The sequence below is a fragment of the Chlorocebus sabaeus genome, chromosome 7, assembly GCF_047675955.1.
Source record: "Chlorocebus sabaeus isolate Y175 chromosome 7, mChlSab1.0.hap1, whole genome shotgun sequence".
NCBI classification, from domain to species: Eukaryota; Metazoa; Chordata; class Mammalia; order Primates; family Cercopithecidae; genus Chlorocebus; species Chlorocebus sabaeus.
The window spans coordinates 29,191,798-29,219,527 of record NC_132910.1 but is presented as its reverse complement, the minus strand read 5'-3'; the positions used below and the strand labels follow the sequence as shown (position 1 = coordinate 29,219,527).

General features: G+C 40.1%; 1 protein-coding gene across 2 annotated transcripts in view; it reads right to left on the bottom strand.

Annotated features, from left to right (window-relative positions):
* Positions 1-26,636, bottom strand: part of MRPL1 (mitochondrial ribosomal protein L1) — a 92,341-nt gene extending 65,705 nt beyond the window's left edge. Inside the window, exons 1-3 of one of the 2 annotated variants that reach the window (XM_007998986.3) lie at positions 26,185-26,636; positions 14,660-14,771; positions 3,117-3,375 (exon numbers count right to left, since the gene is read on the bottom strand). In XM_007998986.3, coding sequence (XP_007997177.1) covers positions 3,117-3,375; positions 14,660-14,771; positions 26,185-26,215 — 402 coding nt within the window. In that variant the 5' untranslated portion in view covers positions 26,216-26,636. The remainder of the gene's footprint in view (positions 1-3,116; positions 3,376-14,659; positions 14,772-26,184) is intronic. The other variant, XM_007998987.3, reaches the window with a different exon arrangement.
* Positions 26,637-27,730: the final 1,094 nt, after the last annotated feature.

Below are 27,730 nucleotides of genomic sequence, written 5' to 3'. Positions count from 1 at the left end.
TCGGTGTTCTGATTCTACTCTATGTTCTTCCATTAATTCAGAACTACTCATTGATTACTATTCATGAATTACTATTCATCGATTACAATTTAAAGCACAAGAGATTATATTTCTTTTTCAAGAAACTTTTTCAAGATTATATATTTTTGAGAATAAAAAACTAAAATCTTTTTCCAGCTTCATAATCCCATGCCACTTGGCTTCTATCTCTACATCATTCATCACAGTCTCTCAAATATTATGAAATGTGTTTGCATAACATCTTCCCCAGCACTAGTACAATGCTTTCCATCTGATGAATAATAAATGTTTGCTACCTTCAATTAAATTTGTTTTAAACCCATGTAATCTTCTGACACCATCAGGGAGACATGAATACAGCTATACATGCTGAACAATAGACAATATCCAGCTGATCTGCCCAGTAGGTCACCCCCAATTGCCATCACTGGCTTGAAACTATCAGGAATTGTAAACCCTAAACCCAAGACAAAATGTCAAGCCTAAAGGGATCTTCTGAGTTGACTCTATTTTTGAAACAACCTAGACCATCACCACTTTCAGATTTATTTAGAAAGTCAATTGGAAAATCCTAAATAAACAATGGCATGCATTTGAGGCACGCTAATATAGGTGGAGATTTTACAGGACCTCTAAACTAATCTGTCCAGTCATTTTGACCAGAAACTATTGAGGCCTGAGGCCTAGATCTCTTAGGGAGACTTTACAGAGAAACAAGTTCTAGGCCCTCCAAAGTTTTACTGCAGCCTTAAGGTTTGGAAGAAAAGGTGGTTGTTCCCGTAATAAAACTGATTGAAAGATCAATATTTTTAGAAAAACCTTATTTTGAGTAGAAACATCCTCCTGGGGATTTCTTTGCAGACAAGGAGGAACAAACTCTTTCTTTTTTTTTTTTTTTGAGTCAGAGTCTTGTTCTGTCGCCTAGGCTGGAGTGCAGTGGCGTGATCTCAGCTCACTGCAAGCTCCGCCTCCCAGGTTCACGCCATTCTCCTGGTTCAGCCTCCCGAGTAGCTGGGACCATAGGCACCCGCCACCACGCCTGGCTAATTTTTTTTTTTGTATTTTTAGTAGAGATGGGGTTTCACTGTGTTAGGCAGGATGGTCTCGATCTCCTGACCTGATGATCTGCCCGCCTCAGCCTTTCAAAGTGCTGGGATTACAGGTGTGAGCCACTGCACTGGCCTGGAGGGACAAATTCTTAAGTATACTTTATATCAGTCATACAGCTTAGTTTTACGGACTGGCATTCCTTTGCCATTAACATGTCACAACTGGTTTCAGCAAATTTCTCAATGGTAAGCAGTCGCAATAATAGCATCCCCTGTGGAATACTGGCTTGTTGTATAAGCACTCTATGAAGAACAAAAAAAAAAAAAAAAAAAAAAAAAAAAGCCTTAGGAAGGCAATAGTATCTTTTCAATGTCACTAGTTTACAAGCAGCTTCCATGTATGAAATGAAGCCTGTGGTGCTACAAAACATCATTTTGAACTACACTAATGGTTGACTGAGAAAGTGATCATCTTGAACAGTACAAAATTTTCAAAATAAAAGAACAGTAACACTCTGATACAAAATAAAAAATTGTAACATGGCTATTATAAACTGTTTCTAATAAATGAGAACAAAGAAACGAGACAGGCCTTGCTTCAAATCTTACCTTTGCCCCCTATTCTATGACCTTTGGCAAGTTATTTCACTTTCTATGCCTCAACTTCCTCTTACGAGATTATTATAGAATTAAATGAGAAAACACATGCAAAACATTTAGCATTGTATCTGGTATACAGAAAATTTTTCAGTAAAAGTTGACTATTATTATTAAGCACATACTAAGTCCTTTACAGGTATTATCTCGTTTAATCCTTGACCTTTTATTCCCTTTTAGAAAGAGATGAAAAAACTGAGATTTGAAGAGGTTAAGCATTAAACCCAAAGTCATGTAGTAAAGAAGCCCAAACTCAAAAAGCAATGAAGCAGGTTTCCGGTCTGTACTGCAGGCGGACTCCAGAGCCTGTGCTCTTAAGACTGCGTTGTATTGCCTCCTCCTAGGTGCTCTAGCATTGCTGTTGTTGAGCTTGTTAAATTACATTTAAAAACTTATACATTCTAGTTTGTCAAAAAAAGAGACATCTTTAGAATAAAAATTAAAATCATTTCTAAAAAAATTAGAACTCTTAAGCAAGACGCTTATAAAATTTAGGGATTTAGGGCTATATAATAGATCTTAATATTAAGCTAGTGTCTTTCCTGCTTCTAATTTAGAGTTTTATAATCAATAGTACTCTGTGGAATTTCGGTATATAAACAAATAAAGCAGAGAAGCTTCGGTTGAAGCAAGAGTGAGGAGCTTGGAATTCCACCTATGAAAACTTAAGTCTCAAACCAGGACCCCAAGGAACACATCTGAAGGACACTAAGCTAATTCAGAGCCCTCATTTACAGAGAAGAAACATGTCACCTAGGCAGTTTAAGTCACTTTTCAAAGTTACAGTGATACCTCAATTAATTTTAACACACTTTTGTTGAAATTTATACTAGTGACTCTTAGGGGAAACAGGAAATCTATGTTAACTCTCTAGAGTGTTTTCAACAAATTTTATATTTGGAAAATTTTTAAATGAACAAACATATTTTTCATGCTAAAGTACAGAAAGAGCATGAAGTTTTCGAAAAATTATGAGAGGTAGTAATTTTTAAAATTAAGAGGCCAGGCGCAGTAGCTCATGCATGTAATCCCAGCACTTTGGGAAGCCAAGGAGGGCAGAGTGCTTGAGCCCAAGAGTTCAAAACCAGCTTGGGCAAAATGGGGAAATCTCATCTCTACTAAAAGCACAAAAATTAGCTGGGCATGGTAGAACACACCTGTAGTCCCAGCTACTCAGGAAGCTGAGGTGGCAGGATCACCTGAGCCCAGGAGGTGGAGTCTGCAGTAAGCTGAGATCATACCACCACACTCCAGCCTGGGCAACACAGCAAGACCCTGTCTCAAAAATAATAATAACAATAAAATAAAATAAGATAAAATAAAATAAAGAAACACCAATTCATAGAGCCACTGTTCACAAGTAAACTTATTTTCATAGACTCTACATACCTTCCTTCCCTGTGTCATATCCAGTGTCAAATCAAGATAAACACTTTGCTTTGGACCAGTAAAGTCAAGAACTTGAAATTTCTTAAGTAAGTGAACAGCTTTCTCCACATCATATATCTGCCTCGGGTATAACCGTTTTAAATAGACATCATCCTCAGGTTCGCCTTCCATATAGGGATATGCTTTTATTTTTTCTATTTCATCTTTTTTCTCATCTGGTGTTTTTTCTTTAGCAACATTTTTTGTTTTCTTTGCAGACCTTAAAAGAAAATAAAGTTGAGTTAGGTCAATATACATTCTAAGAGACTTTTTTTAAAAAAGCCAATGAACATAAGAGAGAAAAAAAGGATGAATTATATTTTAATTCAAAAGCATTGATTGCTTTACAGTTTTTCTAATTCAACAAACATGAAGTGAACTTTTCTAATGTCTGAAGTTATGAATAAGTTGAATTATGGCACTGATGCTGCTCTCCAGAAACTTACAGAAGAGTAGAGCAGAGAGACATACTAACAGGTCATTTCAATATTATGTAGTAATACAAGAGCATCATCAGAGCCTGACAGAAAAGACATTCAATCCAGCCTAGGAGGCTAGGGAAAAGTGATAGAGGAAATGACCCCAAAGTCAATTCTTAATGGATAAGGAAGTGTCAGCAACCCAAAGAAGTGAAAACATATGACACAAAATCTAGTACACAAATGCTCTTAGCAGCATTATTCATAACAGCCAAAAAGTAGAAACAACCCAAATATCTATCAACTGATGAATGGATACATAAAATGTGATATGTCCATATAACAGAACATTAATCAGCAATTAATAAAAGAATGAAATACTGATCAATGCTACAACATGCATGAACCCTAAAAACATTAAGCTAAGTGAAAGAAGCCAGTCACAAAAGCCCACATATTATTCCATTTACACCAAATATCAAGAATGGGCAAACCTAAGAGACTGAAAAGTAGATGTGGTGATTGTCTAGTGCTAGAAGAGGAGGTTAGGGCACAAGAAGTGAATGCTCACGGGCATGGGGTTTTTTGGGAGAGCAATGAAAATGCTGTAAAACTGATTACAGTGATGGCTGCACAACTGTAAGCGTACTAAAAACCAATGAACTGCACGCTTTAAATCGGTGAACTGTATGATATGTAATTATATTATACCTTAATAAAGCTGTTATTTAAAAAATAAGAGTTAGGTAAAGAAACAACATAATAAAAAGTACTGAGGCATAAAATAAAATAGTGTAAGAAGGAAGCTATTATAAGTTCTACATGACTAGAGCAGGGTTGGCAAACTTTTTCTGTAAAGGACAGAGAGTAAACGTTTTAGCTTTGTAAGCCATATGTTCTCTGCTGCAATGACTCAACGCTGCCACTGTAGTGCAAATATAGTCGGTAAACAAGATTGGCTCACTCGCCAAAGTTTGCTGACTTCTGAACTAAAACGGTAAAAGAGAAGGCAGGCAAGAGTAGAAGATGAGATTAGAAAAGACAGCATAGGGGGCATCCTCTAGAGGTAATAAGAAGTCACTAAATAGGAGTGACATCTGTATTTTAGGCAGAGTATTCCGGCTGCAACGTAAGAGATAGATCTGAAAGAAGTAGGATTGAAAACAATTGAGAGTCTGTTCCCTCCCTTTCTTTTCAGAGATATGAGAACCTGAACCAGAGTAGCAACAGTAATAAGACTGGAAAAGATGGCAGATTAGAGAATAATTGTCAAGCTAAATACTGGGCCAAGCACGAGGGCTCACGCCTGTAATTCCAGCACTTTGGGAGGCCAAGGCAGGAGGACTGTTTGAGGCCAGGAGTTCAATACCAGCCTGGGCAATATAGCAAGACCCTGCCTCTACCAAACTAAAAAAACTAGCTGGGCATGGTGGTACACACCTGTGGTCCCAGCTACTTAGGAGGCTGATTTGGAAGGATCACTTGGGCTCAGGAGTCTGAGACTGCAGTGAGCTATGATTATGCCAGTGCATTCCAGCTAGGTGACAAAGTGAGACCCTGTCTCAAATAAATAAATAAATAAATATTGAAGATGGGAAAAGGAGAAAACGAAGACTCCAAAATACTTCTTAGGTATCTGGCTTGGGTGACTAGGCATAGAATAGAATCATTAACTAAGATCATAAATAAAGAAGGCAAAACACGTTTCTGGTGAAGGAGGTAGTCACAGAGATTAGTTCAGTTTGGGGGATACAAAGTTTGAGTATGGGGTCAATTGTATTGTTGGTCTCAATTCTTTACCTCCTTTCCATTCAAGCCCCTTGCTAAATGACTTTGCTGTTCCTCCCACTAACGAGGAGGAGTATATTTCCCAGCCCCTTTATTTGGCCATGTGACTATTTTTGGCTGACAGAATAAAGCAAAGATGACAGTTTCCCCGCTGTATGCTTAGGCCAAAAGAAGTTTCACATGTTTCTACTTTCATGTTTGCATTTCTGCCATTTTCATTAGAAGAACATGCCTAGGCTAGCTCAAAGGTAGGAGGATGAGAAACATGTGTAACAGAGCTGCCTCCACAGAGCCCCAGGCTACATTAGATAATTCTCAGCTGACCTGCAAACTTACAGATGCACTGCAAATCCAGCCAAGGTCATCAGAGACATCCATCAAACCCAGCCTATGTCAGCTGACCCATAGATATGTGGGCAATGATAAATAACTGGTTTGTTACATAGCAAAAGCTAACAAGGTGCTTACAAAATATCTAAGAAAATATATTCAACAGGTAATGGCAGATAAGAGTTTGAAGAAATTTCTCAGCATTAATTCAAATCATGCCTATACTCTTCTAACTATAAAAGTTTTAAATTAGTGTAATAGTATTCTGGAAAGATGTTCGGGTTCTGTGGTAGTCAGAATAATAATGCCTCAAAGAGACCCATATCCTAATTCCCAAATCTTGTAAATATATTACCTTACATGGCAAAAACAAACAAACAAAAAAAAAAAAAAAAAAAAAAAACCACGACCTTGCAGACAAGATAAGGTTAAAGACCTTGAGATGGAGAGTTATCCTAGATTATCTATGTGGGCCCAATCTAATCACATGAGTTCTTAAAAGTGAGAGTCTTTTCCCTTTCCCAACTGCATCACACAGAGATGGGAAAATGACACCAGAGAAATTCAAGCAACCAACCATTGCTTTGAAGATGAAGGATGATGAGGGCCATAAGTTAAAGAATGTGGGTGGCCTCTTGAAGCTGGGGATTGCAAGGAAATGGATTATCCCCTAGAGGCTCCAGAAAAAAAAAAACTGCCAACACCTTGACTTTAGCCCAGTGAGATCCATGTCAGACTGCTCACCTACTGAACTGTGAAATGAAAAACTTGTGTAGTTTTAAGCCTCAAAGTTTCTGGTAATTTGTTGTGGCAGAGATGGTAATTTGTTATGGAAGAAAATGAATATAAGGTCCTATAAAATTGATGTGAAAGAAATGGATGACAATAAAACAATTTTTTTAAAAAAGACCTCAAAAACCAATTCAACGTATAATTCCATTCTCACTTTTAGTACTCAGTAAACCCTTACTAACACCACTAATAATAGTACCCTCCCAGCTAATGAGCAATTCAACAGAATATTAGAAAATGACAATGCTTATTTGTAATGGGGCACAGGTGTCCTTCTGGACTGATGACAAGTCTAAGCAAGTGCCCAAGTAAATGGATACAACACATCTCAATAGCTACCTTGGAAGTACTCCACAAAATCCTGAAACCTTCCAAACTGGAGAAACCATATTTTTACTTTATATTTAGCAAAGCAGCAGAGAAGCCAACAGAAGGATTTTGGAGAGATTGTTTTAGGAATAAATGCTCCTATTTAAAATAAACAAAATGTTCTAGCTGTAGCCTCCAGGCTACTTTACATAAATGCAGAATTCGCCACTAAATTTTCAATCATAGTTGAACCTATACATTTAATTTACAATTAATCTGATACTCCCCAAGGCTGAAATATGACTTTTTAAATTAATAAGTATTTGCAAAACTCAATGAAAGTCTGCTGCATAAAGAGACTGAGTTGGGTATATTGCAATTTATTTATACTTTGGACCTTGTTTCACAAAATATTTAAAGTGGTTGAGTGAAAATATTTGTAAACACAAAAAAAGTGTAACAATGTAACATTGATAAAATAGGACTCTCAGGAAAATGCATTCTTAAAAAAAGAACTGCAATTTAACAAATTCCTCCCACAATAATCTAACAGACCTGTCGCCTGTTTTCCATGGCCTTCCAAAATGTAGCTATCTTTATTCGTAAGAATCACATTCAGAAGAAGTTTGTTGTTCATGCAATTATATAAAGCTCTATCAGGAACACTTAAATACTGTGTTTCTCAGAGAATACAATAAATCCTACTAGAAAGGTTTTTGGGAAGGTAGAGGACAAACACCTGGCAGTCTGAATCAAAGAGAATAGAACTTAGCTGTAGTTACCTAGGTAACTAAACCACACAGATTAAAAGAGTAATAAGAGACTGCACACAAGCAATAACTTTTTCCCTGCCTCATCTGTCTCCTAACTCCAAAAACATGAAATTCCACGGTTATGCCCATAAAATATGATTTTTTTTTTTTAAGATGGAGTCTCCTTCTGTTGCCAGGCTGGAGTGCAGTGGTGCCATCTGGGCTCACTGCAACGTCCACTTCCCGGGTTCAAGCATTTCTCCCGCCTCAGCCTCCCAAGTAGCTGGGACTACAGGCGCCTGCCACCACACCCAGCTCAGTTTTTCTATTTTTAGTAGAGACAGGGTTTCACCATGTTGGCCAGGATGGTCTCGAACCCCAGACCTTGTGATCTGCCCACCTTGGCTTCCCAAAGTGCTGGGCCTAAAATATGATTTTTAAAAATCAGAGATATAATAAAGTTCACTTTAAGGCCTTTGAAAATCTGTGACCCCAAGAGACCCATCCAAGTCTTTCCAAGGCTGAAGAATCCTTTACATTGAGACATTAGTGGGGGGAAATTCGTACAACCTCTGTCAAACTAAAATGAACTAAACAGAACTAAAGAGAAAATGCCTAAGGCATATTAATGGAATGGAAATACTTGGAATTCTTATTTCTTAGTGTAATCACATAAATAAATTCACTAACATCTCTGATGCTGGTTTACTCATTACCTTTTAAACTAAATGCAGAAGTTCTGTTTCCACTTAAAATGTAAAAGCTGGAAAGACCATTAACAATGAGAAAGAGCTTGATAAAATCACAACTTTTCTTGAACCCATGACAGAGTGAGACTGAATGCAAATAACCTGAAATCCAAGCAGAGTCAGTCCCACATTCCAGTTCCCACCACAGTCTCTCTTGTGCCAGAGCACGAAAGGCAAGCAGGTAAGAAACAATCAGCTAAAATTGTAGGACTAGTGTGACAGTATAAACCTCTTGGGAGACCCAGGCATACAGGGAGTTCACACTCAATTCACAGGCCATTTTCCACATACCTCCCACCAGGTGCTCCCAGGAAAGACTGGAGTAAAGTAGAAGATTAGAAGCGCGCCCCCACCCCCACCCGGGGTTGCAGGCACACAGGAATAAGGCACAGGTAAATACGCACTGTGTCTCACGGTGGAAGGGAGAAAGATAAAAACCTACAACACTTCTACCCACTGGGAGCAGGGCAGGAAATAGTCCTGAGCCCAGTATCCTGTACCAATCCAGCTAGAGAAAGGTTAAGAAACTTCCCCATAAGACATGCAACAGATTAGTCGTGCCACGAAGAGAAGGAACAGAAATGCTGAGAAAACCCCAACCCCAAGGTCCAGCTGCACTGGGCCTACTTAAGAGTAGGGCTAGATTTACTTTTAAAAAAAAAAAAAAAAAAAAAAAAATTCCCTCCCACTACCCATCACCAGGAATAGAAGTCTACTGCTAGGGAAGGGGGCAAAAGAGTGACCCACCCCACCCCACCCCATCCCCGCCACTGAGGCACCGCTGCACAGGGAATGCAGAAAACTGAGCATGGAACAGGAACGCTGAGAAAAACCCTCCAGCAACCCAGCCCCCACCCTAAGAAGGAAACTATATAAATTTGAAGCTGGTAACCATGGCAACAACAAAACCAAAACCTAGCTCAGCTCCCGACGAGATTGACCCAATGCTCTGACAGATGAAGGGGCATGCCTGTTTGCAGGCGTAAATATTATTTACTTCAGTCCCTACACAACATATCTGGCATTCAGACCTCTGACATAAGCAAGAAAAAAACCCATTGTCAGGCCAGGTGTGGTGGCTCAGGCCTGTAATCCCAGCACTTTGGGAGGCCAAGGCAGGCGGATCACCTGAGGTCAGGAGTTTGAGACCAGCCTGGCCAACAGGGTGAAACCCCATCTCTACAAAAATTAGCTGGGCGTGGTGGTGCACACCTGTAATCCCACTTACTCGGGAGGCTGAGGCAGGAGAATCGCTTGAACCCGGGAGGCAGACGTTGCAGTGAGCCAAGATCACGCCATTGCATTCCAGCCTGGGCAAAAAGAGCAAAACTCCCCTCAAAAAAAAAAAAAAGAAAGAAAAGAAAAAGAAAAAAACCCACTGTCAAAAAAGAAACAAAACAAGACTCAACCTAGTGGCCTTTTTAAAAATCAGGATCTGCTACTGGCAAATAGAGGATATATGATTGCACACACACAGGGGAGATGGGAGAGCCAGAAGGACAGAGGCAAGAGAAGCTAGCACATGCCCCTCTACTCCATTCAGATCCTGATAAAAAACAAAATCTAGCCATGAAAAAAAAAACATTTTTTAGTATATTATAGAGTCAGTACATGAAACAATAAAGCTACAACTAAAATTATGAATACTATATTTCTCATCAAACTACTAAGTAACTTTTATTGTCAGACATGCAAAAAACCATCTGCTTATAAATTTTCATGGTTTTTTAAGAGTAGGCATGTTTCTTGTTCTATGCTTTCTAGGTTTTTGAAGAGCACATTTAAAACCATACTGGAATAGAACTTGGGGGTAGACAAAATGAAACATTTCTAAGGTATAAAGGAAAACATTTAAAGATACAATAGTCTTGAAATAATTAGTATCCCTAATAAACAACTATGTTTACAGAGAAGAGAGAAAAAGATGAAGCCCAACAGAAAAAGAGGCAAAAGGCATAAGCCAGAAATACAGTAAAGAGGCTGGGCTTGGTGGCTCACACCTATAATCCCAGCACTTTGGGAGGCCAAGGCGGGCAGATCACTTGAGGTCAGGAGTTCGAGACCAGCCTGGTCAACATGGTGAAACCCCATCTCTGCTAAAACCACAAAAATTAGCAAGGTGTGGTGGTGCACACCTGTAATCCCAGCTACTTGGGAGGCTGAGGCAGGAGAATCGCCTGGACCTGGGAAGTGAAGGCTGCAATGAGCCAAGATCATGCCACTGCACTCTAGCCTGGGCAACAGAGCAGACTCCATCTCAAAAAAAAAAGAAAGAAATACAGTGAAGAAACACAAATGAAGATTGATGGGATCCAAGGTTGTTAGGCCTTGGATCCTCACTAATTATTAAGTGGAGATGTAAACTGGTACAAGCAGTACTCCAGCAACTTAACAACAAAAAGAATCCAGGCACTATTCACACTCAAAGGAAGCCTCCTTTCTTGCTACATGTCTGTTACCTCCCTGTTCATCTTATTTTCAAACCAAATCAGTTATGTTTTTATCTGTATCACTCACTTTCCTGTCTCTGCACTACCAAAACACCTTTCAACCAATTCCCCTGCAAAATTCCTTTTTTTTTTTTTAAGACAGAGTCTCAATTTGTTGCCCAGGCTGGAGGGCAGTGGCGCGATCTTGGCTCACTGCAACCTCCGCCTCCCAGGTTGAAGCGATGCTTGTGCCTCAGTCTCCTGAATAGCGGGGACTACAGGCATGCGCCACCAAGCCCAGCTAATTTTTTGATATTTTTAGTAGAGATAGGGTTTCACCAAGCTGGTCTTAAACTCCTGACCTCAAGTGGTCCACCCGCCTCGGCTTCCCGAAGTGCTGGGCCACCGCACCCTGCCCCCCTGCAAAATTCTATCTTTCAAGACCTAGATCAAATACTTCTTGCCCTACTCTTTCCTATATAGAATTGACATTTCATCTGTGATTGCACGGTACTTGATCCAGTCCTCTAATATGACAGTTAAAACAGTCATACTAATCAGAAGTTATATCACAGACATGTTAATTCATAACATATGAGTATCATATTTGTATATAACAATATATAGAGAAGCTTCTACATATCAATAACAACAAAAAATTAGAATAGGACATGAACAGAAAATTCACAGTAAAGAAAATATAAATGGGCCAGGTGCGGTGGCTCATGCCTATAATCCCAGCACTCTGGGAGTCCGAGGCAGGCAGATCACCTGAGGTCAGGAGTTCAAGACCAGCCTGATCAACATGGTGAAACTCCATCTCTACTAAAAATACAAAGAAAAAAATTAGCCGGGCCTTGTGGCACATGCCTGTAATCCTAGCTACTCGGGAGGCTGAGGCAGGAGAATCGCTTGAACCTGGGAGGCAGAGGTTGCGATGAGCCGAGATTGCACCACTGCACTCCAGCCTGGGTGACAAGAGCAAAACTTCGTCTCAAAAAAAAAAAAAAAAGTGGCTCTTAAACATATGAAGAGGTATACAACTTCATTAATAATAAAAGAAACATAAATATAATGATGCTATTTATTACCTATCAAATTGTCAAAGATGAAAAAATTTGACTATACTATACATGGGAAAATTGGCAGTCCAATAATACTTACTGGTAAAAATACGGGCAAGATTTCTATGAAGGCAATTTGGTATTACCTATCAAAATTATAAATACACACATCTTTTGACCCAACGATTCTATTTCTCAGAGTTAATGCTACAGACATATTCATTATATTTGACAGGATCTATATGCATGATTATTCACTTGCATGATCACTTGTAATAGAAAAAGATTGGAAAGAAAAATGTGCATCAATAGGGGAATAGTTACATAAATTATGCACTACTACATTTCACACAATGAAATGCAGTTAAAATGACTAGACAGCTCCACATGAAACTATTTCCATGATATAGTGCTAACTTAAATGCAGGAGGCCCAGGTGCGGTGGCTCACACCTGTAATCCTAGCACTTTGGGAGGCCAAGGCAGGTGGATCACGAGGTCAGGAGTTTGAGACCAGCCTGGCCAACATAGTGAAACCCCGTCTCTACTAAAAGTACAAAAACTTAGCTTGGCGTGGTGGCAGGCGCCTGTAATCCCAGCTACTTAGGAGGCTGAGGCAGGAGAATCGCTTGAACCCGGGAGGGGAGGTTGCAGTCAGCCAAGATCGTACCACTGCACTCCAGCCCAGGTGACAGTGTGAGAATCCGTCTCAAAAAAAAAAAAAAAAAAAAAAAAGGCAATATGCAAAACAGGGTGTATAGTACACTACCATTTATGTAAAAAACAAATAATATATTCATGTACTTATATATGCACAGACCATTACAAATGGCTAAAGGACGGGGTGGGAAGAAGACCAACTTTTCATACATACTATGCTTACCATGAATATCTTCTATCTTTTACCATGAATTATCTTTTATCTACTCAGAGTTAACTAACTCATTTTAATTAATTCATTTAAAACAAAAAGCAATTGTTTATGTTGCTGTCAGTTCACTGTGAAAATCTCAAAGACAGAGAAACGGAATGTGTGCCTTGTTCATCTTCATATCATCATTTTGCACAGTGCCAGGCCTACGGCAGATGATCAACAAAGTATGCTAAATAAGAGGCAACTGAGGCACAGTTGCCTGATATTAAATTAAGTTTACAGAAATAAGAATATATTAAGCAAAAATTTACAGTCAGCAAAAACTTTCCACCCTTTAGTTTCATTTTGGGTATCCCATAACCTAAGGACTGTATTCTAACAAATTTCATCATAAAGTAAGATCTTTGTACATGGAACTCTATTTGCTTTGCAGACCCTATCCTCCAGAGCCAATGATTCTATTATTATATACTAATCATGAAGAATGTGATAGCTCTAAAGTCAGAAAATTTAGGCAGAAATCCTTCCTCAAACACATTCCAGTTGTGTAACTTTCAACGTATTACTTAACCTCTGGGCTTCCATTCCTTCATCCGTGAAACACTTACAATAGTATCTACGCTTCACAGGGTGTTGTGAAATTTAAATGAATATATGCTATGTACTCTGTATAGTGCCTAGCACAAAGGAAGCATTCTATAAATTTTAACTATTATTATCTAGAGCTTTTTGTAAAGAAACCAGTTCCTGCTCTTGGAAATACAAAGTTGAGAGAACAAATTTCATTCCTTTACATGTATCTTATCTTATTTTATTTCTGAGACAGAGTCTCCTCTGTTGCCCAGACTACAGTGCGGTAGTGCAATCTCAGCTCACTACAACCTCTGCCTCCCAGGTTCAAGCGATTCTCCTATCTCAGCCTCCCAAGTAGCAGGGATTACAGGCACACACCACTATGTGCAGCTAATTTTGTTTTTTGTTTTTTGTTTTGAGATGGAGTCTCACTCTGTCGCCCAGGCTGGAGCACAGTGGTGCGATCTCGGCTCACTGCAACCTCTGCTGCCTAGGTTCAAGCGATTCTCCCACCTCAGCCTCCCGAGTAGCTGGGATTACAGGTGCCTGCCAACTCACCCGGCCAATTTTTGTAGTTTCAGCAGAGATAGGGTTTCACCATCTTGGCCAGGCTGGTCTTGAACTCCCAACCTTGTGATCCACCCGCCTCGGCCTCCCAAAGTGCCGGGATTACAGGCGTGAGCCACAGCGCCCGTTAATTTTGTATTTTTAGTAGAGACGGGGTTTCACCATGTTGGCTAGGCTGGTCTCGAACTCCTGAGCTCAAGTGATCTGCCTGCCTTGGCCTACCAAAGTGCTGGGATTATAGATGTGAGCCACCGTGCCAAGTCAAAATAATATAAATTTATACCCAATATATATACTATGCAAATCTGAAATCCTACAATGTAATCATAGTATGGATAATCCTCTAATACATGATGTATAAAAAGTGCCTAAAAGGAAAAAATGTAATTTAAAGAACAGAAAGAAACAGACACAGAGAGAACACCTTAATTAAAATTCATTAATTGCAACAGACAGTGGGTTCTGTTCTAAAAAGGCAGTGAAAGCATACAGGAAAAAGCTTTGGTTCTGGAATAAACTCCATGGATTCAAATCCTAGCTCTAAAATTTAGTAGCTCTCTGACCTTGGGCTAGTTATATAACCTACCAGTGCCTCGATTTTCTTCTCTGTAAAATGTGCATAATAACAATAGCTTCCTCATAAGGTTGCTGTTGGGAATAAGTTAGTTATTGAACATCAGTGTTCAATAAATGTTAAGTATTATTATGTCTTATCTTTCCTTCAGGACTATAAGGTCGACGAAGCAGAAATAATAAACTTTTATGACTATACGTCCTTGTAAATCTTTATGGAACTAAACATGCTTTTTAAAAAAATTTAAATAACAAATGAAATAATAACTAAAAAAAAAATACTTACTTTGTAGCAGCAGCAAAATGTCTGTTGGGCACTTGAATGTTTACAGAACAAGAACAAACTGATGTCTGATAAACCATCTTGGAAAGGCTATGCCTTTGATGATGTATCAAGGCTTGAAAGGAAAAACACGTAAAATATTAACATTAAACAATCATTATATTCATAATTTTTTAATTTTAAAAATCAGTATTTTCAAAATGAAAACATTCAATATTTTGTGGTTCTTAATCCTTTTAAAAGTATAATAATAGCCAGGCGCGGTGGTTCATGCCTGTAATCCCAGCACTTTAGGAGGCTGAGGCGGGTGGACCACGCGGTTAGGAGATCAAGACCATCCTTGCTAACACGGTGAAACTCCATCTCTACTAAAAATACAAATGATTAGCCGGTATGGTGGCATGCACCTGCAGTCCCAGCTACTTGGGAGGCTGAGGCAGGAGAATCGTTTGAACCCAGGAGGCGGAGGTTGCAGTGAGCCAATATCGCGCCACTGCACTTCAGCCTGGGCGACAGAGCGATACTCCATCTCAAAAAAAAAAAAAAAAAAGAGTGTAATAGAAACCACAGTTCTTAAAACTAAAAGCAGGTAAATACATCTAATATTTGAACTGTGTTATCTTTTTTTTTTCTTTTAAAGACAGGGTTTCATTCTGTCACCCAGGCTGGAGTACAGTGGCATGAACATAGCTCACTATAACCTTGAACTCCTGGGTTCAAGTGGGCCTCCCTCCTCAGCCTCTCAAGGCTCTGGGGTTTTCATTTATTTTTAACTTAATCAATTTCATATTCATCAGAGTATGTTAGCTCTATTATTAGCAAATATGTATATGTATCCCGAACTTTCTTAATTTATTTTATTTATTCATTTTTACAATAGATAAGACATTAACACAGTTGCCCAAGTACTTCTGAAAATAAGAACAAAGTGGGGCATTTGAGCTGCGAGAAAGAAGAAAAAGGTACACAGGTCTCTGAAGGTATTGGTAATGTTCTTTTTTTTTTAAAGCTTAATAGCGAGTATTTAGAATTTCAAGCTATTATTATTCTTTATATCTTACCTACTTTTTTTGCATGTGTAAATACTAGAAATATGTTTTTATTTAAAGATTACAAAAGTAAAGTCTTCCTCCTATACCTGGCCCCCAGCTTCTCTCCCATGTTAGCAATACCTTATGTATCTTTTTAGAAACATTAGATACATATATTAACATATAGGTACCAACATATTTTCCTCCTCTTATAAAATGGTAGCATACTCTAATCACTACTCCATCTTGCTTTTTCACCTAAAGGTATTACAGCCTATTTTCACAAACATACACACATATATACATGAGATGTAGATGAGATTTTATGTGTGCCTTTCATAAAGGTGTGTGTACATGCATATATTTGAGAGATCATTTCATATCAGTTTATAAAGATTTTATTGCCGAGTGTGGTGGCTCATGCCTGGAATCCCAGCGCTTTGGGAGGTCAAGGTGGGCAAATCTCTTGACTCCAGGAATTTGAGACCAGCTAGGGCAACATGGTAAAACTCTGTCTCTACAAAAAAAAAAAATACAAAAAATTGGGCCGGGCGTGGTGGCGCATACCTGTAATCCCAGCTCTTTGGGAGGCCAAGGCAGGCAGATCACCTGAAGTCAGAGTTTGAGACCAGCCTGACCAACATGGAGAAACCCCGTCTCTACTAAAAATACAATATTAGCTGGGCATGGTGGCTACTCAGGAGGCTGAGGCAGGAGAATTGCTTGAACCCAGGAGGCAGAGATTGCAGTGAGCTGAGATCACACTATTGCACTCCAGCCTGGGTGAAACTCTGTCTCAAAAAAAAAAAAAAAAAAAAATACAAAAAATTAGCCAGGCATGGTGGTGGCACACACCTGCAGGCCCAGCTACTTGGGAGATGGAGGTGGGAGGATCACCTGGGCCCAGGAGGTTGAGGCTACAGTGAGCTGAGCTGTGGTTGCCCCACTGCATTCCAGCCTGAGGGACAGTGAAAATCTGTCTCAAAAAAAAAAAAAAGATTTTATCTTTTAAGGTTGCAAAGTACTCCACTGTGTGGCTATATAATTTACTTAATCAGTGACCAACCATTAGGTCATTTGTAATGTTTTACTATTACAAACAGTGCAAAGTAAATAACCTTATACAAACATCATTTTGCACAAGTATATTTATAGAATCTAGAGGTGAATTTGCTGACAAAGGATATAAACATTTGTAATTTTGATAAATACTGCTCATTTAGTAACAGTACTATATACATTTCCCACCAGCAATGAAAAGATCACTTGTTTCCACACACTCATGCCAATATAGTATTTTTGCATTTATTGCTATATTTGTCTGGGATGCACCATCTCCAAATCTTTCCAAGACCTACTCCTCTTTTTCTTTTTCAGACAGGGTATTGCTCCTTCAACCCAGGCTACAGTCCAGTGACATGATCACAGCTCACTGCAGCCTTGACCTCTACGGCTCAAGCAATCCTCCCGCCTCAGCCTGCTGGGTAGCCAGGACTACAGGTGTGTATCACAAGCCCAGCTAATTTTTGAGTTTTTTGTAGAGACTGGGTCCCACCCTATTGCCCAGGCTGGTCTCAAACTCCTGAGCTCAAGGGTTCCTCCAGCCTTGGCCTCCCAAAGTGCTGGGATTATAGGCATGAGCCACTACGCCCAGCCTACTCCTTTTTATATCAGCTCAAATGGCATTAAAGCTATATGCCAATTTCATCTCTAATCTTCCAAGCTGAAGTACAAGATAACCACCAAAACTGTGAATTCTGTGAACATATAGGAGTGACACCTGAAGCAGTGTAGGAGACCTATCTGCCACCGAGAATTCTTTGCAGCAAAGCCACAAAGGGCTACAATGGCTAGGAAGAAAAACTGAAACAGACTAACAGGTCCAGTTCCCGTCCTCGAGAATCTCAAATTTAGCAGGCTAGACTGTTATACAACAGTCTAAAAGATGCTCCACATTTTTGAAGAAGCCAGTTATCTTGAAAAATCGCATATGGTAAATGAAGGAACAAGCAATTATCCATTCAGAGCTTGGCAAACACTTTCAAACAATTCTAGTTGTACTAAACAAGAACCTAACAACCTTGGAAGATCCCAAAATAATAATTCTCTTGGGGAAACAAAAAAATACCTTGAACATATCAATTGCAATCTGCTATTTTAAAAAATCAAGGACAGTCATGGTGGCTCATGTTTAGAATCCCAGCACTTTGGGAGGCCGAGGCAGGAGGAACCCTTGAGCCCAGGAGCTTGAGCCCAGCCTGGGCAATAGAGTGGAACCTCGTCACTATAAAAAGTTTAAAAATTAGCCAGGTGTGGTGGTGCACGGTTGTAGTCCCAGCTACTCAGGAAGCTGAGGTGGGAGGATTGCTTGAGGTGGCAGGATCACCTGAGCCAGGAAAGTTGAGGCTGCAGTGAGTTCTGATCTCACTACTCCACTCCAGCCTGGGTGACAGGTACCCTGTCTCAAAAATACAAAACAGGTTGGGTGCAGTGGCTCATACCTATAATCCCAGCACTTTGGGAGGCTGAGGCGGGTGGATCACCTGAGGTCAGGAGTTTGAGACCAGCCTGACCAAGATGATGAAACTCTGTCTCTACTAAAAATGCAAAAAAAAATTAGCCGAGGGTACTGGTGCATGCCTGTAATCCCAGCTACTTGAGAGGTTGAGGCACGAGAATCGCCTGAACCTGGGTGGCGGAGGTTGCAGTGAGCTGCACCACTGCACTCCAGCCTGGGCAACAAGAGCAAAACTCTGTCTCAAAAAACAAACAAACAAACAAACAACAAAAAGCAAGCAAGCAAAACTACAACTATCAGTCACAACAACCAGAAATTACAATTTTCAACAGAAATCAAACGCTATAGACCAAAAGAAACTAAATACCACTATTTAAGCAGCACAGTTAGATCATGATATCTGTGTTTTCCATCCTTTTGTAGTCGATTTGTCTAAGTGTATTATTTTATCTCCTTTATTAATACATTTCTCTTCCCCTCATTCTTAGCATATAGACACCTCACTTGCTACTTCAGAGAAAACGACCCTCAGAACTTCCTGAACTACTGAGCCTCCCTGATCCTCCAGCACTCATTCTCAAAATCTCTCCCACCCCGTGGCGATGAGATAGAAACAACTCCCCCTCCTTATTCTCTTGTAATTGATAGTGAAAGGTTAGAGTTCCCTTGAGGTCAGTCCTAAACTGCCTTCTCACCTGACTCTATAATCCTCACTCTCCCTAGGGAATTGTATCTATCTATTCTTGCCTTTCTGCTACAACCATCACAGTCCAGGCCACCAACACCTACCATTTGGATTACTGCAACAGCCTCTAAACTGTTCTGTCTTCTACACTTGGCCCTCTCCATCTCTTTTCCACCTATTAGTAAGAGGGATCATTTTAAAATGAAAATTTCATCATGTCCTTAAAACAATTGGATGGCTTCACTTGGCTCTTTGAACAAAGGAAATTGTTTTTTCTTTTTTTTTTTTTTATTATACTTTAAGTTCTAGGGTACATGTGCACAACGTGCAGGTTTGTTACATATGTATACATGTGCCATGTTGGTGTGCTGCACCCATTAACTCGTCATTTACATTAGGTATATCTCCTAATGCTATCCCGCTCCCTCCCCCTCCCCCCTCCCCACAATAGGACCCGGTGTGTGATGTTCCCTTTCCTGTGTCCAAGTGATCTCACTGTTCAATTCCCACCTATGAGTGAGAACTTGCAGTATTTGGTTTTCTGTTTTTGCGACAGTTGGCTGAGAATGATGGTTTCCAGCTGCATCCATGTCCCTACAAAGGACACAAACTCATCTTTTTTTATGGCTGCATAGTATTCCATGGTGTATATGTGCCACATTTTCTTAATCCAATCTGTCACTGATGGACATTTGGGTTGATTCCAAGTCTTTGCTATTGTGAATAGTGCCACAATAAACATATGTGTGCATGTGTCTTTTTATTTTTATTTATTTATTTTTTTTGAGACGGAGTCTCGCTCTGTCGCCCAGGCTGGAGTGCAGTGGTGCAATCTCGGCTCACTGAAATGGCGAACTCACTCCCGGGTTCACGCCATTCTCCTGCCTCAGCCTCCCGTGTAGCTGGGACTACAGGCGCCTGCCACCGCACCCGGCTAATTTTCTTTTTTTGTATTTTTAGTAGAGACGAGATTTCACTGTGTTAGCCAGGACGGTCTCAATTTCCTGACCTCGTGATCCACCCGTCTCGGCCTCCCAAAGTGCTGGGATTACAGGCATGAGTCACCGCGCCTGGCGCACGTGTCTTTATAGCAGCATGACTTATAATCCTTTGGGTATATCCCCAGTAATGGGATGGCTGGGTCAAATGGTATTTCTAGTTCTAGATCCTTGAGGAATCGCCACACTGTTTTCCACAATGGTTGAACTAGTTTACATTCCCACCAACAGTGTACAAGTGTTCCTATTTCTCCACATTCTCTCCAGCATCTGTTGTTTCTGGATTTTTTAATGATTCCCATTCTACTGGTGTGAGATGGTATCTCATTTACCAAGGTACTCCATGAGCTACTACTAAACCATCTAGTGAGCATCCTCTAGCATCCCTCTTCCTCATGTTCACCACGCTTCAAATACACTCATCTTCTTTCAGTTACTTGACCCTGTTCTTTACCACCTAAAAATTTTCATAATCTTCCATCTATGACATTTTCTCCTACTGCTTTCCACTCCACTAGTTCACAGTAAAACAGTCATCTTTCAGGGACTCTACTCAACATTATTTCTTCAGAAGAGTCTCCCCTGAATAGATTAGGTCTCTTATATACATTTGTATAGCATCTTATACTTTTCCTTCAAAGCACTTAGGACAATTTTAACTAAAGAAATAATTATCCAGGTCGGGCATGGTGGCTCATGCCTGTAATCCCAGCACTTTGGGAGGTTGATGAGGGTGGATCACAAGATCAGGAGTTTAAGACCAGCCTGCCAACATGGTGAAACCTCGTCTCTACTAAAAATACAAAAAAAAATTAGCCGGGTGTGGTAGCATGCTCCTGTAATCCCAGCTACTAGGGAGGCTGAGGCAGGATAACTGCTTGAACCCCAGAGACAGAGGTTGTAGTGAGCCAGGATTGCGCCACTGCACTCCAGCCTAGGCAACAGAGCAAGACTCCATCTCCAGAAAAAAACAAAACACACACACACAACTCAGCTGGGCATGGTGACATGTGCCTGTAGTCCCAGCTACTCAGGAGGTTGAAGCAGGAAAATCACTTGAACCTGGGAAGTGGAGGTTGCAGTGGGCCAAGATCATGCCATTGCACTCCAGCCTGGGCAACACCATGAGACTCCATCTCAAAAAGGAAAAAAAAAAACAAAGAAATAACTATCCAAGGCTGGTGTTGTGGCTCACGTCTGTAATCCCAATACTTTGGGAAGCCAAGGCAGGTGGATCGCTCACGTCTATAATGCCAGCACTTCAGGAGACTGAGGTGGGAGGATAATTTGAGCCCAGGAGTTCAAGACCAGCCTGGGCAACATAATGAGACCCCGTCTCAAAAAAAGAAAAGAAAAGAAAAGAAAAGAAAAAAAAAAAAAAAAGAAAAGAAAAGAAAAGAAAGAGTTATCCAATTCCTGCTCCTCAATAGATGGTAAGCATCATGGGCAAGAAATGTATATAGCCTGTTCAGCACTGTATACCTAGTACCTAGCACAGTGTTTGTAAAGTGAAGACTCTAAATAAACATTCGTTGACTGAAGGAAATTTGAACAAATGAGAGCAAAAACTGGACTCAAATATTATGCATTACAGTACATGAAAGGGGTCATTTTTCTGATGATCCATTTATTCATTCATTCATTCATTCAACAAATATGCCAATGAAACATATGCTAGCACTGCTTGAAGCATTTAGGATACATGAGTGAATAAAACATAAAAATCCCTATCCTCATAGGGCTTATGTCTAGAGGGGGAATACCAATAAAAATAATTGGGGGATGGAGGCACTGCAGGATAAAAGGGATTGTATCGGAGAAAGTGGTTTGCAATTTTAAGTATAGTGGTTAAGACAAGCCTCATTAAAAGGGTGACATTTGAAGCATGGTGGCTCATGCCTGTAATCCCAGCACTTTGGGAGGCTTAGGTGGGAGGATCACGAGGTCAGGAGTTCGAGACCAGCCTGGCCAACATGTTGAAACCCCATCTCTACTAAAAATACAAAAAGTAGCTGGCCGTTGTGACAGGCACCTGTAATCCCAGCTATTCAGGAGGCTGAGGCAGAAGAATCGTCTGAATCTGGGAGGCGGAGGTTGCACTGAGCCGAGATCGCGCCATTGCACTCCAGCCTGGGCAACAAGAGCGAAACTCCATCTCAAAAAAAAAAAAAAAAAAAAAAAAAAGAGTGATATTTCAGCAAAGACTTGAAAGATATGGGAAAGTTAGCCACTCAAACACCAAGAAAAGTGTTCTAGGGCAAAGATCCTAAGGGAGGAGTGTTGTTAATGTGTTTAAGAAACCAGAAGGCCAGTTGGTTACAGCAGAGTAAGTATGAGGGAGGATAGTTGGAGAAGAGGTCAGAGAGGTCAGCTGGGTGAGGTGGGGTAGGAGAAGGCAGGCACAAGGTAATATGGAAGACTTGTACACCAGTGCTACCCAACAGAAGAATAACGTAAACTACATGTACAATTTTAAATTTTCTAATAAGTACAATATATAAGGTAAAAAGACACAGTAAGTTAATAATATATTTTATTACCACTAATACCCCAAAGTATTATTAAATTATCAATGTAAAAAAATTGGGCTGGGCACGGCAGCTCATGCCTGTAATCTCAGCACTATGGGACGCCGAGGCGGGCGGATCACCTGAGGTCGGGAGCTCAACACCAGCCTGGTCAACAGGGCAAAACCTCGTCTCTACTAAAAATACAAAAATTAGCAGGACACAGTGGCATGTGCCTGTAATCCCAGCTCCTCAGGAGGCTGAGACTACATAATCACTTGAACCCGGGAAGCACAGATTACAGTGAGCCGAGATCATGCCACTGCACTCCAGCCTGGACAACAGAGCAAGACTCTGTTTCGGGAAAAAAAAAAAAAAAGAAAAGAAAAAAATTACTGAGGTGTTTTACAGGTTTTTTTTTTTTAATGCTAAGCCCTCAAAATCTAATGTATACTTGACAAATTCAATTCAGATCAGCCACATTTGAATTGCTCAATCAATAGTGGCTAACAAAAAGAACAGCACAACTGTAGGCCATTCTAAGGGCTTTGGATTTAGAAAAATGGAAAGGCTTTGCAGAGTTCTGAGCACAGGAGTAACATGACTGAGGTCCTCAAAGGACAAATTTCACTACTTATTGAGAGTAGACTGTAGAGAAATCCAAAGTGAGAGATGGTAGCAGGTTTGGAACAACGTAGCCACAGCGGGGGCAGTGAGAAGTCAGAGTCTGAATTTATTTTAAGCGTAAAGCCAACAGGATTTGGCAACTATTTAATGTAAAGTGTGAGATACAGAGAGGAGTCAGCCAGGTGCAGTGGCTCAGAGCCTGTAATGCCAGCACTTCAGGACACTGAACTGGGAGGATCACTTGAGCCCAAGAGCTCAAGAGCAGCCTGGGCAACATAGTGAGATCTCATCTCTACCCAAAAAAAAAAAAAAATTGGCTGGTCATAGTGGGCCCCAGAGGTCAAGGCTGCAGTGAGCTGTGACCGGGCCACTGCACTCTAGCCTGGCCAACACAGTGAGATCCTGTCTCAAAAAAAAAAAAAAAAAAAAAAGAGTCAAGGATATTCTGAGGTTTTGGCCTGGACAAATGAAGCATAGAACTGTCTTCAAATGAGAAGAAAAAGACTGCAGGCTATGACAATGAGTTTGATTTTAAACAACTGCAAGGTGCTGATATGCTATCAAAGTGGAGATGCAGAATACTCAGATGAGTATAAGATCTAAAGTTCAGAAGAGTGATCCCAACTGTAGATATAAATCTGATAACCATTAAGATATAGATAATAATCGGCTGGGCACGGTGGCTCATGCCTGTAATCCCACCACTTTGGGAGGCAGAGGTGAGTGGATCACTTGAGGTCAGGAGTTCAAGACCAGCCCGGTCAACATGGTGAAACCTCACCTCTACTAAAAATACAAAAATTAGCTGGGCGTGGTGGCTAATTAGCCAGGCAGGGTGGTTCAAAAAAAAAAAAAAGATATAGACAATAATTGATCATCCATTTCTCCAACAGCCAGGAAGAATGCTGGTTGAGGCTGATACCTAACAAGAACAGTAGCTACCGTGGCTTCCAGTGCTTTAACGAACCTCAGATGCGTGGCCTTCTGGCAAAGCATTTGCAATTTCATATTGTTGAAGCATTGATTGTATCCATGGGGGTTTTAGCTATGTTTGCTGTGGCTGAGCCAAGAAAGAAGGTATACGTAGATTTCTACAGAAATGATGATTCCATAAAAGATTTTGAGGAGATAAGGAAAGCTGGTATATTTCAGAGCACAAAGTGATTTTGCAATATAAAGAATTTCTTTGGGTTGAATTACCTAGAAGTTTGTCACTGACCTGTGTTCTTGAACTATGAAATGTGAATATGTGGGCTAGACAGTTTCTCTTGATAAGTAAACAATTAAAAAAATAAAAAAGATAGACAATAATCAAAGCCACAAAATTTGGATGAGCTAACAAAGGAGTGAATTTAGATACAGAAGAGATGAGAATGAAGGAGGGAACCCTGGCTTCCAGAACACTCCAAGTAAAGAGACTGGGGAGAGGAAGAGGAACCAGCCAAGTAATGTGAGAAAAAAATGACACAAGAAATAGGAAGAAATTTAATAGAGAGATATCCTAGAAGCCAAGAAAAGAAAATGTGACAAGAAAATTATAATATTCAGGTATTTTTGGTTTCTTTAGATTTGTCTAACATAACGATTTCTGTCATACATGAAGATAATGCCTTTAACCTCCTTTCAGAAATAATATACATTTTGGTTTGCTCACATAGTAGACATCAGGGTCTGTTATCTCTTGTCACCCTTAATTTTTGAGCAATAACTCTCTTGACACAGTTTTCCTGCAAAGAAACTCAAAAAAAAAAAAAAAAAAAAAACCCCGTGATGCAGTGTTAAATGTATATATATATATCAGTGACCTAGCATTGCAAGCTTCAGTACTTCCTCTGCCATCTACCAGTTATATGAACTTGGCCATATATCTAATAAGATCAGTTTCTTCCTCTGTAAAATGGGGGTAATGCTGGCTACTGCTTCTCACTAAAGACCTACCTAAATTAATATATATATTAATCACCGGACTTCATATATATATGAATACATATATCATATATATGATATCACTGGATTTCAAAAACACAAAATGAAAACAAAAAGCATTGCACAGGCCGGGCGCGGTGGCTCACGCCTGTAATCCCAGTACTTTGAGAGGCCGAGGAGGGCGGATTACCTGAGATTAGGAGTTCAAGACTAGCCTGGTCAACATGGTGAAACCCTGTCTCTACTAAAAATACAAAAATTAGCCGGGCGTGGTGGCACACGCCTGTAGTCTCAGCTACTCGGGAGGCCGAGGCAGAAGAATCGCTTGAACCTGGGAGACGGCGGTTGCAGTGAGCTGAGATCGCGCCACAGCACTCCCAGCCTGGGAAACAGAGCGAGACACCTGTCTCAAAAAAAAAAAAAAAAAAAAAAAAAAAAAATTAAAATTAAAAAAAATATATATATATATATATTAAAAAAACACCGCCACGCTGGCAGCAAAGCTTTGGATTTGTCTAACATAACGATTTCTGTCATACAGGAAGATAATGCCTTCACCTTCCTTTCAGAAATAATATACATTTAGTATATATATGCTATATAGTATATATATACTATATACTAAATGTATATATATACAATATAGTATATATATAGTTGCACCAAAAAAGGGCTGTTATCGTAGCTAAAAAGTTGAAATTATTAAGATGAAAATAGGCGCTACCAAGAGGTACTACAGAATTAGCCTTCAAATTATAAACGTTGATCCAAATTAAACCACCTATGAAAGTTTAAGAACTGGAATCGCCTATAACGATTAATTCGGAAAGCACCGAAAAGCACTTTGAAAATTGCTCTAGTTTACAGACTCAAGCCACTCAAATACATCGTCTTTCCCTTACCAGAACTCACCTCACTTATCACACTCCACTATCCGCAGCCCCCACCCCAGTATCAGAGACAGAACCCAGTCCTTGTCTTCCCCATAGGTGGCTGGAGAGCGCTCCATGTACATCCCGCTCCCACTCCCTCCCTCAAGGTGGACGTCTCCAGAATGGAGTGAAACCCTTCATAAGGTCACTTTTAAGTAGTAATGACCCACCCTTTGAAGAACCTAGAGACCAGAAACAGCACGAGGCATTTTCAACACCCAAAGCAGAATCCGCCTTGCACTCTGCTGCAACCAGAGACTCGGTGCCTGAGCCATTTCCCCTGCAAGACAACCCCCTACCTTACCTCTACCCATGCACCTTACGGCCGCCGCCATGTTGGGCACTCCGGATTGCGTTCACGAAATTGTTCCTACGTTTCTATTGGGAAGAATTAAAAAAGGGTTCCGTTCTAGAATGGGCAAAGGGGGAAGGAGTTAAAAGAAGCAAGAGGAACGGGGCGGGGACCAAAATGAACTTTGCTGCCGGCGTGGCGGTGTTACTGTTAGTCCTCCGTGCTGCACAGGACCCTGTGTTTCGTGGTTCCGGTATGGCTGGTTAACCACTTTCGGGAAAATACGATCCTGTTGGCGATGCCGTGATTATTTTAATCCTTTCTTCTTCCTCTTTTTCTTTTTTGGTCGTGCAAGTGTACTCAGAGCGACAGTTTTAACAGGCTGTGAGAGTACTTAATACCCAACGTAAAATCTTGAAAAACAGAAACCCTGAAGCCCACTAGCTTCCTCCGCCACTTTTCCGGCCTTGGAAAGACTTCTTTAAAAATTTCTCTAGGCGTTTCGCCGCTACCCAGGGGAGGTGTCCAACTCTTTGACAAACTTTCTTTGTTAATTGTCAAACTTTCTCTCAGCGCAAGATCAACCTTAGCTTTAAAATCTTACATTAATCTTTACATTTACCCCCTGCTGGCAAGCAAGTAGACTTGCCATTAGGATCAATTGAATAATAATACTTGACATTTATAAAACATTTCTAGTTTTAAAATGGCAGCTCCAAGACCCACGCACAAGTCATTCTGATGGAAAAAAAAAAAAAAAAAAAAAAAACAATGAGTGTACTTTCCATTACGCCACGGCTGTCAGTGTGGTTTATCTAAAACAAATCTGATTACGGATTTTATCACTTCCCAGCTTACCTCCCCCACAACACACACACGTTTCTCACCTCCATAACTTGGTTCATTCTATCTTCTCCGCTTGGTGTGTACAGTACCCTAAATCACCTAGATAACTTTTTAAAGATTTCGCCTCAGGCTGTTTGTTTGTTTTAAACAGTTTTGAGATATAATTTACATACCATACAACCTAACAATTTAAATTGTACAATTAAATGGTTTTTAGTATACTCAAAAAGTTGTGCAGCCATGACCACAATATATCAGTTCTTGTCACCAGTCTGAGCTTTTTATGGGTAGAAACCGTCTTACTCATTTTTGTAACCTCAGCACATAGTTCAGTGCCAGGCCCATAGGAGGCTCTCAGTAAATGTTTGCTGAATAAATGAATATATGCATACATGAATTAGTGACTCAGTTAGAATGGCAAGCCTGCAAAATTAACTTGCTTCAATGAAGCTGCCCACAGGAAGATGGACTGGATCAAAGGCATTTCCCAGATGCCTTATGTCATAATTATACATAGTACTCATCTACATAAAAAATAAGATTTCTAATGTATTGCCTTGTCTTGTTAACACCTACGCAGTTACTTCAAAGATTCTTCAACAATTTGTGACTTATGCAAAAAAATTCGAAGAACTTAAATCTATCTTTGTAACCTTTTTCCTTCTCTCCCTCGCTCCCTCTCATCCTCCCTTCTTTTCACAAATAAATGAGT